We start from the raw sequence: 14,812 nt of genomic DNA, 5'->3' as shown, positions 1-14,812 counted from the left end.
AGAAGGCTACAAGATGTGAAATGCGAGAAATATGCCATGAAATTTTGTCCAAAGTGTAATATTGTAATAGTACATCTCATACCCCAGTTATCACTGAGGAATCCCTTGAGAGAAAATGCTACCAGGAATGGCATGGCAATGAGACAGAACTGTGCTAAGAATTTTAAATATAAGTGTACTACATTCTCCATTACTGCACCTTCATGGCTTTTTTTTATGCAATAGCCAAAAACCAATTACCTAAATATATGAGGCGGCAGAATAATACTCTCCTTACCTGTATTGCTTTAAGGATACTTTCAGTAGCAGCTTCATCAGTGCAAGCTTCTAACAGAATGGTGAGGGCTGCCAGAAGACCACACCATGCAGAATTGACCAACTGTTCATGCACTTTCCTCTCCTCTTCCGTTGGGGCATACTGTTCACTGACACCTGAAGTAGGATATATGGATGAAATAAAGCATCTTTGGAGCCAGGGTGGAGCTAGGGTACTGGAACTATATAATTATTAAGATGCTAGGGTATGCGGCCAGTGTCCAGCTCAGGGAAGACAAATGCTCCTGCCCTGCATAGTCCCTGGTCACCTCTGGACAAGGTGTAGCACCTGTCAGCTGGCCAAAACAGGCAGTGAGTGAATGTTTACCATCATCCTGGTAGGCATTACAATGGGAGTGATGTGGAGCCATAGTATGGTAGCTGGCTTTGCACATCGCTCCCAGGGAAGGAGCTCAACCACATTTATTATATCGTCAAAATCAGGGCTGAAGGAATACATAATGGCACAGTATCTCCTATACACAGTTCATCCTCTTGGGGGCTATGCCTCCACTATTTTACCTGCACCTCACCAAGTGGAAGGACCCTGTTCCAATCCTTGCATGGTACAGTCTGCCACAGGATGGGAGCTGCTTGCTATTAGTCAATGGGTCTACTCAGCGAGGCAGACCAGGGTAGAGTAACAACAACAACAAAAAGTGGGATGTACTGTACCTCTAAATATTCTCTTTACACCTTTTAATATTAAAAAATGAATACAGTGAATCCTTTTGATTACAGAATTCCAAAACTTTCAGACAGAGCAGCTGGTATGGATATGTTACTAAAGCTTTTGTGAGAAAAAATTCAAAAGGGACTAAGTTTCCCTCGACTAAACACATTCCCTAGATATTATAACAGTCCATATAGGTGATGATCAATTAGGGGAAAAATAAAAAAAGATGCTGTTTATCTGAACTCCTGTGAGATTATATTTACTATACAGCAATACACACAGTAACATCCTTCAGACAACATTCATGGAGGGAAATAACTAGAAAAGAGACAAACTGCAATGAATTAATTTCACTGTAATAAATATGGGGGAAAAAACAAAAGGAATCATACCATACTTGTGACTTGCAATGCATATTTTTCCCCATATTTTCTAAAAGATGAGGGTCTGTGACAGGAGTTATATGTTTTGCGTAAGGGGCTCACTTTACATTAGGAATTCCTTGGAAAGAATGCAGAGTGACAGTATAACTAGGAGTGTATGTGACTTAGGCGAGGGGTGAGAGGAAGGAAGGGATCAAGGATGTGAGGGCAGGATGGGGTAGAGAGATACAGTATATAGATGAGATGAGTGTGAGTTGGAGAGTGGTCAGCCTGACGGCAGAGGATCCCTTCTGGGATTGTGATGTCTGGCTATAGATAGACAGATGGCAGCCTACACTGGTTTCCTTGAATATGCTCAGACTTCCACACTCTTACACTCTTTATTCACACCTCTCACATTCCACAGAGCCATACAAACCTGCCCATTTTTTCCTAAACCATGGGCAGGTACAGCAAAGGATCCAGATCCAAGGCTTTATGAAATTTAATGATAGAGATAAACAATGAGGGATCCACACTAACTATCTTTTTATGCATTAAGCAAACAGGAAAAATGCCACCATCATTTCTCTCCCCCTATCCCATCGATTTGCTATTAGGTTGATACCCATGTGCAGTAAATAGTTTCCTGATATACACTGGGCCATTTGGCTTGTTACTTAATGTTGTTGACTGTAAATAATACCACAATAAATAGGCACCTCCATCCACTGCTAAGAATAAATGATTAATATGAACATGGCAAAATTTTCAAAGGTGACATACTGTACATTACCTTCAGCAGGGGCATTTGGTCCCATCATGACAAGATGGACGGATCGGATGATATCAAGGAGGCAGTAGTAAGCGAGACTAACACCATAACCTTCAGGGATACTTGGTGGCTCCAGCTTGTCCAGCATCTCCAGACTGTGATCACAAAAGAATGAAAGGTAACATCCTGAGCACTACTCGAATGGTACTGCCTGTTCCTACTTTAGTATTCTAAGAATATTCACACTACTAAATCATACAACATATTTTCCATTATCAACTGCCACCATCAACTTACTTAAGTGCACATACTATAATACCGTAAGATGTAATATTCCAATACTCTGCTACTTTATCTTTAAACATGTTTCCCACTGCCACACTCCAGCATCAACTTACTTAAGAACCACATACTATACAATGTAAAATTCCAATACTTGTACTGTTCTCACACAGTATCTATCTTATTCACATGAAAACAGTATTCCCTTCATTATTCCAGTTTCATGCCTCCCAAAAGAACAACTGATGCAGTGCTTATTGTTAGGCAACTCCAGGAAAAGTCCTTGGGTAAAGGAAGAGAAATATACTCTTGAGAAAGTTTTCAAATGGGTAATTAGAGAGATGATACAGTAGGCAATGAGGAAGCTGGGTGTTGTGGAGTGGATTGTCAGAGTGCTATGATATTGTACATATATGCAAACACCTATTTGAAAGTGAATGGTACCCTGAGTGATGAATTCTCAGTAAAAGTGAGGGTGCACCAGGGATCTGTTATGAGCTCTCGACTGTTTATTAAGGTGGTATAGACACTGTCAAGGGACTCTCTTGGGAGATGTCATATATCGATACCTTAATGTTGCATGTAGAAAATGACCAGACTATAGAGAGATTTAGGAGATGGAGAGACAGAATGGAATCTATGAGACTTACAGTGAATGCGGATAAAATTAATGCGATGATCACTATTGTGGATGGCAACAATGTGGTGGCAGAAAGTGAGTGGCCATGCACTGAGCGTTGAAAGGGTGCTAGGGGCAGTTCAGTTTTGTGCAATGTTTGAAATAAATGGGATTACAATAGTTGCAATGATGTCAGAAGGAGGCTGCAGAATGTGGTATACTTTGACTGCAATGTATATTAGGAAGGACAATGAAAGTGTACTATACGTGTCGGAGTATATTTGGTAATCATGTCTCTGAAGTCGGTAATGAAATGTAATCTGAGTGATATGATCCATGCTAGGGAGGGAGGGACTGTAAGCTAGAACCACTCCTAGAGTTAGCAGTGGATGGTAGAAGTTTTGGGAACTTTTACTTCTGATACTGATGGAGCTTCTCATTTAAAATGGAGGAAAAATATGAAAATTATAGTGAAATTAGGGCAGTAAAGAGGGAGGATGTGTGTAGGTTTGAGCATGCAAATAATGAGGATGGCCAGCTAGATGTGCAGTGCTTCCCTGAATTGCTGCAGATGCTACTACTGTTTTGTTGCTGTTGCCCTAGGTTCATCTTTCCATGAACCCAGTGGTCTGCAGCCTAAACTGCCCTTCTCTTGCAAACAACCATCCTCCTTTCAGAGGATAGGGTGAGAGCTGAGGGATATTTGCATAACTGGGCAGCAGCACGACCCAGTTAGTCATTCCTCGTTTTTTGCTGGTGATTGGGGACAGATACAAACAAAAATACAGGTAACTCGCACGGAACACGTGGGTTTCGTTCCTACCGTGCCGTGTTAGGTGCGAAATCGCGTATATTTAAACTACTCCATATTTTGCTCCCTAGACCCCCCAAATGTGTTGTTTTGCTGTTATCTGTCACTGGTAATCACTAGAAAGCACTTTAAGTGGTTAGAAGGTTTATTTAATGTTATAACTCACAAATACAGTACTCCACAGCAAAACTTCAACACACAAATACTGTACGTAAACACAAGGAAACATTCCGACGCCGATCATAGGTAATCATATAAATCAGGTTAACTGGTACCAGTGCTTTAACTTACAAGTACATACCAGAACAGTACATATTTAACTTAGAAATGTAGTGCTGTGATATCGAATGATTTCAGTACATAATCTGTTAGGAATGGCTGGAAAAAAAAAAAAATGTTATGAATACATTTTCACCTTTTTGATATATGTTTATGGTAGTTTCGAGTTATTTTTTACGTTATCGTTGTGCCCATGCTTGGAAAAGGGAGCGAAAGAGTTGAATTTTCAGTCCTAAATGAGAAAACTGCACGTCCTCCAAGGCTAGACTCTGCCACGGGAGAATAAAGTAGAGGGTCAGTCCGATTAGCAATAAGGAAGTTGTGTCACAACTTCCAGCTCCCACACCACGAGAATGGCTAAAAATAGAATCGTAATGCAGTTTCAGAACTAACAATAAGTCTAATTATTACGAATACAGATACAAAGCAGAAATAAATACGTTTACAGACGGGGAAAACGTACTTCTTCCGTCATAAGATGTTCATCTTTCTCTATCATTTTACCTTGTTATTTTCGCAATATATATTGCTGTCTCGTAAACAGGGTGGTTGTTTGTGTTTTGCAATGGAGGAAAAAGATTGTATTTTCTGTCTGGGTCGAGATAATGGGTATAACTATGTGTGGTTAGGCATGGCCACGAGCGAAAAAATCGTACATCCACTCATCACGATATCAGGTGGTGAACTGGCAGATGACACACTAGAGGGTGAAGTCAAGGTCAGTCTCATGTCCCAGATTTTCGTTCACTTCCCAAAAGTTTTCAGTTTTCTACAATTTGCATTGCATCAAATGATCCAAACCATTACAGCAAACCTGAGCAAATAGGTAAAGATACCAAGACAAAAATGTATTTTTCTCTTATTATGTCTTTAACGAACAAACAAAAAAAAGGCAATATTCCGACGCCGATCATGGGTAATCATATAAATCAGGTTAACTGGTTACAAGGCTTTATTCAATGCTTTAATTGCTTAAAAGTACATACCAGAACAGTAAATATTTAACTTACAAATACAGTACTGTAGAAAAGCAGTACAGTAAGAGTTTAACGAACAAACAAAAAAGGCAATATTCCGACGCCGATCATGGGTAATCATATAATTCGGGTTAACTGGTTACAAGGCTTTATTTAATGATTTAACTTTATTTAAGTGCTTACAAGTACAGTACATACGAGAACAGTAAATATTTAACTTACAAATACTGTACAGTACTGTGGAAAAAACGAACAAATAAAAAAGGCAATATTCTGACGCCTATCAGGTAAACTGGTTATAAGACTTTATTTCCTGCTTTAACATTATTTAATAGTACTTTAAGTTGCACATAAACTTACCAGAACAGTAAAGTACTCTAAATATTTAACTTACAAATACTGTGCTACTGTACTCGGGAATGTCTCACTCACTGAATAATTTCCCGCAACGTTGGGTCTGGTTAGTACTTGGATGGGTGACCGCCTGGGAACACCAGATGCTGTTGGCATCCCTACGTCAAGTGGGGTTGGTGGAGGATTAGTGCCCCTCCCTGTAAAACAATTAACTCTAAGCCCTTGGCCACCCTGTCTGGGATACATGGCGTCTGGTAATGAATGAATGAATGAAAATTGTCACATAATCAAAACAAATCGTGCGCTGCGGTGACGTTCGAGGATTTGATCTTTCAAAGGCCTCTCCTGCGTTAATTTGTAGTTTTCATGATGGTTTTTTAATCTTACGTTGTCTTATATGTATCCCAGCCCTTACCGTGTATAATTGCGAGCGGTGACGTTCGAGGATTTGATCTTTCAAAGGCCTCTCCTGCGTTAATTTGTAGTTTTCATGATGGTTTTTTAATCTTACGTTGTCTTATATGTATCCCAGCCCTTCCCGTGTATAATTGCGAGCGCGTTCCGTGAGATCGTGTTCCGTGCGAGTTACCTGTACTAAAGAGTCAATCTTAAAAGGCCCCTACAGTCATAATTTAACTATATGACTGCCTAAAAACCCTTTCTAATACCTAAAACATCACCAAACATTAGAATATACCAGCATAGCATGAATTTTCAAATGATTTAATAAAAGTTTTCCTTCCTTCCTATTGTGTCTTTATTTCCTTAATTCTTTCCTCCTCCTCCTGTCTACAGGTGACTTTACACTCCCTCTTCCGTCTTTCCTTCTTTCTTTCCTCTTCCTTCTGCTTATGGATGACTCTACAGTACACTGGGAGACAAGCTAAATGATTTCCTGTACACCAGGAAACCATTTACTACACTGCATGGTAACCAGATAACCAAATTATGGTGCCTGGTGGCTTAATGGGTAATTAAGGTGTTCCAGTAGGACTGAGCCTGTGCAGGTTTATATCCAAGGGATGGTTGGGGTTTATTGCTCATGTAATGCCACTCAGGGATGAGTGAGGTTGGCCACTCTCATCTTAAATGTCAGAACCAACTTGCCTTGCCCCGGGCTCCTACGCTCCTAATGGGGCACCACAGGATTGGATGACAATGATTTTTAAAAATCATTCTAAAATCCATTCATTGCATCCATTATGCTACCTCTCCAAGTATTTACCTGTGCTACATGGGCATCTGGTAGTACTCATGACTGGAATGTCACATTGCCATATTGCAAAACTTCCACCTATTAGAAATCTTTTCTTCCCCGAACTGCATCTCATTGGAACTCGCTTCCCCAGAGGTGTTTCCCCCTAAACTTAAACCCACACCTGTTCACATCCAACTGTTACAGATTTTTTAAGAATGGAGGACACCAGTAATTTGGTGTATGGATTTTTTAAAATTTGTTTTTCCTTCTTCTGTTCTGTTATTTTTAAAAAATTAGTAAACAATACCCCTTAAACTAGTGTATTTACTGCAGCATTACTCACCTGCATGCAAGCAAAACTGGTTAAGCCACAACCAGGAAAAACAAGGATTGACTGTACATTGGTGCCACCATGTGACACCATCCCTCTCCAACAAAGCAATACCAGAATTGTGAGTGAGCAGCTGAATGGTCAGCTGGGAATTTAAGGCATTGGTAACGTGACGCACCGGAGAAACTGAGGTGAACATGAAGGAATGTCAGATAATATTTGATTAAAAGATCTATTAGTGTGAATATCGAGGGTTGAAAACCAGGAAGCAGACCTAAACAGACTTGGGATAAGGTTATTTTAGGTTAAAGGAGTGAAGAGAAATACTACCAGAGACCATCCAGCATGGACAGTTGCCATTAGGTGAACAAGGGTGACACATGCAAACAAGCAAAATGCCTTTCACAAGAAAACAAAGCAATGCTACACTACCTTCCATGATGTTTAAGAAAACTGATCTTTTGCATACACTCTTTTATCTATATGTGACAAGGAACAGGTAGGTATTAACTGAACATGTGTTGGCACAAATATTTGTGTGTGGGCAATGCACCTACATATGCATCAAGCTGTCCAACATACATCTCTGGGGATAGCACTTGGGGTGTTTTGTTCTTGTAAGCCCTGCTGTCTCTGCAGACAGAGTGGTGTTCCCCTGCTTCCCCTGTACCTCAACAGGATGAAACTGAATTGTAAACACTTCCTGGCCATCCAACATTCTCCTCCTCACCACCAAATACCAGCATTCTAAACTGCTATGGGAGTTGACCTTTTGAACCTGACTTGATCCATCAAATCCAGGCAGCTCTTGTTAGTCCAAGCTCTCCAAACGTTCAGTATACTGTCAATTCAGCCTCCTCCTCGTCATCTGCCGGCATCAGTGCCTCCTATCCCTCCTTGGTGGGATCTATGAACTTTAGGATCACTTCTGCTTATGAAGTCCTTTAATAAGTCCTGGGATGGACATTTTACACCCTAAATCTTTCAAGAGATGGCATCCACCACCTAAGGAGGTCACCTGGAAGTCTACATTGATGGCTCCCACTCCCTGGCCCGTGCGACATCAGTGGCAACAGTGTATAATGGATCTATCCCTCTGTCAAATTTGGTAGTTGGATGCCCAACATGACAATGTAAACCATCCTTTGCAGTCCTTATGGCCCTTGAATTCCTCAACTCCCACTTCCAGCTTCGGAAGGTGGTCGTTTACACAGGCTACATGGCTGCTCTTCACAACATCCTTTCTATACGACCTCATTTGGTGAGACATCTGATTCAAGACATCCAAGCCTTACTTTGATGTCTTTTCAACACGAGCTGAGAGGTCCACATTCAAAGGGTCCCCTCACATGTTTGCATCAGTGGCAATGAGATCACAGATGCCGCTCCACAAATTGCCCTGTCATCATCATTCTCGAAACCTCTGCCTCTCTCAGATGCTATTCATCATCACCTCCTGGCGGTTGCCTGCAAAGCAGCCTGGGATGCTGACCTGTGGATTCATGATCCTGCCAGAACACTGGGGTCATACCAAAGGGATCTGTTTATTCACCCTTGGGCCCATGCATCTTCTAATGTACTGGATGTGGCACTCACCAGATTGCACATTGGACACATTGGCTTGGCATCTTACCTCCAGCACATCAGACTAGTCCCAGACCCTTTTTAACAGTGGTGCAGAGACCAAGAGGAAACCACTACTCACTTTGTATGGCACTTGCCCATGCTTCTACACCATCCAACAGCAACTTGGGTAACCATCTTCTTGCCATAGGAATCCAATTACTGCTCAAGAGGCTCATCTGACAATCTTTACATGCTCTCCCTGACACACTGCACACATGAAACCAGCATTGTCTCACAGTCTACCTCAAATACCACTACATCTCTTATACACTCACTTACCACCAACACTGTAATAAGATGGAGTTACTTCTCACACACTTGTGGCAAACCACACATGACGACTCTCCCTCTGCTCTGACTGTACCACCAGCAGCCCAAGACACCATCACTTTTGTTTTATCCACATTTACTGACAAACACTTGTGCCCCATTCCTTCTCTCCACTTCCTATATCTTTCCTCCCCCTTCCTTTCATTCCCTGCAATCGATAATAAGGCATCAGTAAACAACATATTCCATGGGAGTTCATTTCTGAAGTCAAGTGAAGAGCTTCAAGCACCATGATAAACAATAATGGGCTTAAGACTGACCCTTGATGCACACCAACATTCACAGAAAACTCATCAATCAAAACTCCATTCACTCTCACCTGGGTGTGAACACCCACATACAAAGCCATAATCATTCTAACCAACCAGCCCTCAGTCCAAATCTTTCTCATTGCTCACTTCAAGATCTCCATTTGGACGCTATCAAAGGCTTTCTCCAAATCAGCAAAAACAAAGTACAACTCCCTTTTCTTTCCTATATATTTCTCCTAACGCTGTCAGATAATAAATGTTGCATCAGTGCTCCCTTTCCCCGGCATGAGCCCAAACTGCATCTTGATATTCACTTTTTCCCTAATAATACTTTCTAGGATGGTCTCCATTACCTTCATTATCTGGCCGAAAAGTCTTATGCATCTATAATTTACTCTTTCCAGGGTATCATCCTTCCCCTTGTACACATTTACACTCACACTCTCCAGCAAAGCCATCTGGGACAACACACTGATATATCTATCTATCTATTGCCAGATGCCATAATCCCATAAGGGGTGACCATTTGACTTTGAGTTACTTGTTTTATGGGGAGAGGCACTAACCCTCCACCAACCCACTTGCTGACACATAGGGAGCACGTATGGTTTGGTTATAGGGTTACCACCCAGTGTTGTAAATGGTTTCTTGGCTAACAGGAAACCATTTGGCTTGTCACTCAATGTAAAGCCACCTGGAAAGGAAAGAAAAGCAATAAGAAGCGACAGGAAAGATGGGAGAAATAGGATGAGAGGAGAGTAGGCATAGGAAAAGAATGATAAAGGGTAAGGAAGAAGTAGGCAGCACTACATCAAGTGAGTGGATGATGGTCGCCACCACCTACCACCAACACTCATATATAATCCTATTTATTAAATCAGTCGCCACCACCTACCACCAACACTCATATATAATCCTATTTATTAAATCAGTCACTAAATCCACTCCTATAATTCATGAGGCCTTCAGCATATCAGCGGCCAACCAAGACACACTTTCCGCTTTCCCTAACCATGTGCATGCACACACACACACACACACACACACACACACACATAACATGTATTCACTGATTGGTAATACGAGAAAAGCATTCACATATATAAATGAAGACGTGCCGAGAAAGATAATAACATCATTCATAAGACCAGCCCTGGAGTATGCATCAGTAGTTTGGAACCATCTCAAAAAAACACAGATAAGATTGAAAAAGTACGAAGGGCAGCTACAAGATGGTTACCAAGCTTAAGGGGTCTAAGCTACTAAGGAAGAAAAGAAAAACTGAATCTACCAACACTACAGGAGAAAAGGAAAAGAGGAAACATGATTATGCTAAATAAATGCCTCTTGGGGAAGAAAAAAGGAAAGAGGAGACATGATTAGGCTACATAAATGCATCTCGGGGAAGAGAAAATACCTGTAGACATAAATGAATATACAATATAACCTATGGGGAAGAATCAGCAAGAGGACACTGCAAAAAACTACGTATTGATCAGTGAAATGCACTACCGAATGAAGTAGTGTGTGCCAAAACCATTCATAAATTTAAGGATATGTATAAAAACAGGTTTAATACATGGGACAGTACGAGCTTGACACATTCCTGTAAAGATACAATCAGGCAAGAACACACACACACAAAAGTTGCCTTACTCAGGAGGAATGGAGATTACAGTACTAAAAGAAATGAGGGAAGAAGCAAAAATAAAGAATGAAAAAAGATCAGGTGAACGGAGAAGTACATTTTTTTTTTACAAAGAAGTAAGAGAATGGCACATAAACCAAAAAGACTAAAAAAAAGAAGAAGAAGAAGGGTAGAAGAAGAAGGGTAGTAGATAGTAGACTCAACCAATGTCAAATATGTAAACAACATGATTAAGTGGATGTACTCAAATGCAGATGGAATGGTATCTGAATATTAGAGATAAAAGACTATTTCAAAGAAAAGGAACCTCAAATTCTTTGCCAAACAGAAACTAAATTAACCCCATGGACATCCAATAACTCCTTAAATTTTGATGAATATAACAGATAGAAATGTGAAAAAAAGAGAAGCAGTTATGATACTAACAAAGAAAAAACTCCTAGTCAAAGTGAGAGAACTAAATATACCCTCCCAAGTAGAATTAATTGCAGCAGAGATTAACACATCTGAAGGGAAAATAATTGTGACAAAATTTATATATACAACCTCAGACAAACACATGGGATACAGATGAATGTGAAGGCCTGCCAGAATGTATAATATCGAGTTTATGAACCCCCCATCATCATCATCACCATTATCCTTTCCACTGTTGCCCCATGATGAGCATAGGTGCCTGGGGATACACAAGTTGGTTCGGACATTTAAGATGAGAGTGACCACTCATCCCTCACTGGCATTAGGTGAGCAATAAACCCCAACCACCCTTTAGATACAAACCTACACAGGCTCAATCCGGCTGGAGCACCTTAATTACCCACTAAACCACCTGGTGCCATGGTTCGGTTATATGGTTACCACCCAGTATAGTAATGGTTTCCAGGTGTATAGGAAACCATTTGGCTTGTCACTCAGTGTAAAGTCACCTATAGACAGAAGGAAGAGGAAATAATGAAGGAAAGAAAGACAGAACAGCAAAGGAAGGAAAGAAAAGCAGAAGATGAAGGAAGGAATGAAGGAAGAAAGAGAGGAGAGGGCAGTCACCCAAGAGCAGCACTACATCGAGTGAGTGGAAGGTGAGCGCCCCCACCTACCACTAAGATCACTACATAAAATGCAAGAAAAATCTGAAAGAATCATGCTAACTGGATATTTCAAAACAAATATAAATTGGAATACTCTAGATGTATGCAGCTATGAAAGCTGCTAGGATCAAAAGCTCCTGGTTCTTATACAGGAGTTATTCCTAACACAATGTGTAAAAGAAAACACCAAAAAAGGAGGACCAGAAGAACCATCATTATTAGATCTAGTATTTACTAGGCACAAAAATGAAACTGACAAAAATAATTTATCACCCTACTTTTGGCAAAAGCAATCTATCTATCTATTGCCAGATGCCTTAATCCCTCATTTGGGGTAGCCACAACCAAACTGCCTCCATGTCACCCTCTCCCCCGCCATTTCACTGCCCTGCTCCCAATTCACACCCCCCTCTCTCATATACCTCTCCACTCCATACCTCCATCTCATCCTCGGCCTTCCCCTCCCTTTCTCCCCCCTCCACCTCACTCGCACACACACTCCTCATCAGTCTTTCACTCTCCATCCTTTCCACATGGCCAAACCACCTCAATATGTTTCTCCTAACACTTCCTATCACATCCACATCCACACCACAATGCTCCTTCACATCCTCGTTTGTCAGTCTCTCTCCTTGTGACTCCACAGGCTCCTCTCACATAACCCATTTCCACTGCTCTCACTCTTGACTCGTGTCTCATCAACAACGTCCAAGTTTCACTTCCATACGTCAGAGTTGGTATCACAATACTATCAAGTAATAACTTTCTCACTTCCATGCTCACTTCCCTGTTTCTTATCACTGCCTTCAAAGGAACCAGCAACCTTTCTTCCTTGTACCCTATCAACCATTTCACCCTCCAAACTTCCATCCTTATTCATCACACTAGCTAAGTACTTATAAGTACTCACATTTTCCATTTCCTCATCATCCAACCTCACTGTACATTAACTGATTTTCACCTCTCTCAAAGATCATAACTTTACTCTTCCCTACATTCTCCTTTAGATTCCGTTTCTTACACACTCTCCCAAACTCATCCACCAAGCCTTGCAGCTCCCATTCATCTTCACTCAACACCACAGTATCATCTGCAAATAACAGTGCAGGGAGATTCCAAACACTGACCTCTCTCATTTGGGCCACTCCAACATCCACTACCCTACCTTGTATCTCTTTTATTACCCCATCCATATACACATTGAACAACCATGGAGACATGACACATCCCTGTTTCAACTCAACCTTCAAATAGAAAAACTCACTCAGTTCACCACGAACTGCAGCCTTAGCACCCTCATACATACTCTTCACCACATTCAACAACTTCCCATCTACTCCATATATTCTTAATACTTTCCACAATCCTTGTTTATCCACCCTGCCATATGCTTTCTCCAAATCCATGAAGGACACATACAACTCCTTTCCCTTCTCTAGAAACTTTTCCATTAAAGATCTAAGAATGAATATCTGATCTACACAACCTCTTCCCTTCCTATAGCCTCCCTGTTCTTCTCCAACTAATTCCTCTGTTATTTCCCTAACTCTGTCAATAAGTATCCTACTATGTACTTTCCTATTACACTAAGAAGACAAATGCCCCTGTGATTACCACACACTTCTTTTTCCCCTTTCCCTTTGTACAAGGGCATAATTATACCTAACTTCCAATCCTCCGGGACTCTACTTTCCACCCAGGCCAATCTGCACATCTTCCACATCCATTATACTACTATCTCTCCCCCATGCTTCAGCATTTCACCACACACTCCATCAATTCCTGGGGCTTTCCCCATATTCTTCATTGCTTCCACAACTTTCATCCTACTGATATCTTCCTGTCTTCTCACCTCCCTCCTTCTCCCAGCCATTCCCCAGTCACTTATACTCACATTTATTTCATTCTCTATATTCAACAATTCATTAAAGTGTTCTCTCCATCTGCTCACTTTTTCTCCCTTCTCCACTAATAATCTACCATTTTCATCTTGAACTCCCCTACTAACTTCATTGCCACCCTGTCTGACTCTCTTTACCTCTTTCCCATTCTCTTACATTCCCTCCACTTGACACTCAAATTCCTTCTAAATTCATCCTCTCTCTTCTTACTCTCTCTTACTAATCTTTTCACCTCTCTCTTCCTCTCTACATATAACTCTCTCTTCCATCTCTCAACTTCTTTCATGCCCCTATTTCTCACCCATTCAATAGATGATTTCTTCTTTTATGTCACAGCCTCTCTCACTTCTTCATTCCACCATGCTGTTCCTTGCACCCCCTTTCGTCTTCTCTTCACCCCACTCACCACCTCACATGCTGCACATATTTCTTCCGTAAATACCTTGCACACACCTTCCACGTCCCCCATCTGCTCCAATTCATATTTACCCAATCATTCCTCCACTTCTCTCTTATATTCTGCTTTTTTTCTCATCCTCTTGTAACCTTTCTACTCTCCTTGCATCTACTCCTTCCTCGTGTCCTTCCCTTCTTCTATTTCTCCATTTTACTTGGACCCTGATTCTGACCACCACCAACTGGTGGTCAGGAAGTCCACTCCCTCAACCTCTATACACTCTTGCATCCATTACACATCTTTGCATCCTTTCATCCACACACGCATATAATCAATCATTGCCTTCCTTTCATTTAGTTCACCACCCACCTTTCTCATCACTCACCATGTATACCTGTGGATCATTTGTGCCTGAAGAGGGTATTGACTATCATCAACCCCCTCCCACCACAAATGTCCACTAAAGCACTGCCATTCTCATCTATCTCAGCAGGCACACCCCCATGCACCAACTACTCCATCCACCTTCATATTCCTTACTTTACTATTCATATCACCAATCAAAAACACTTCCTCATTCCTTTCAAACTTTTCC

At 41.1% G+C, this 14,812-nt stretch overlaps 1 protein-coding gene across 1 annotated transcript in view; it reads right to left on the bottom strand.

Annotated features, from left to right (window-relative positions):
* LOC145415010 (protein MON2 homolog) overlaps positions 1-14,812 on the bottom strand; it is a 1,148,323-nt gene that overhangs the window by 753,212 nt on the left and 380,299 nt on the right. The window contains exons 10-11 of the mRNA XM_080284427.1: positions 2,146-2,283; positions 278-437 (exon numbers count right to left, since the gene is read on the bottom strand). Of these exons, the coding sequence (XP_080140553.1) occupies positions 278-437; positions 2,146-2,283 (298 nt within the window). The remainder of the gene's footprint in view (positions 1-277; positions 438-2,145; positions 2,284-14,812) is intronic.

This window comes from Coenobita brevimanus, chromosome 101 (assembly GCF_032717465.1).
Source record: "Coenobita brevimanus isolate Jiangsu-jjx chromosome 101, ASM3271746v2, whole genome shotgun sequence".
In the NCBI taxonomy this organism is placed as follows: domain Eukaryota; kingdom Metazoa; phylum Arthropoda; class Malacostraca; order Decapoda; family Coenobitidae; genus Coenobita; species Coenobita brevimanus.
Note: the sequence above shows the minus strand (reverse complement) of the source record. Positions and strands in the feature narration are given on the sequence as shown.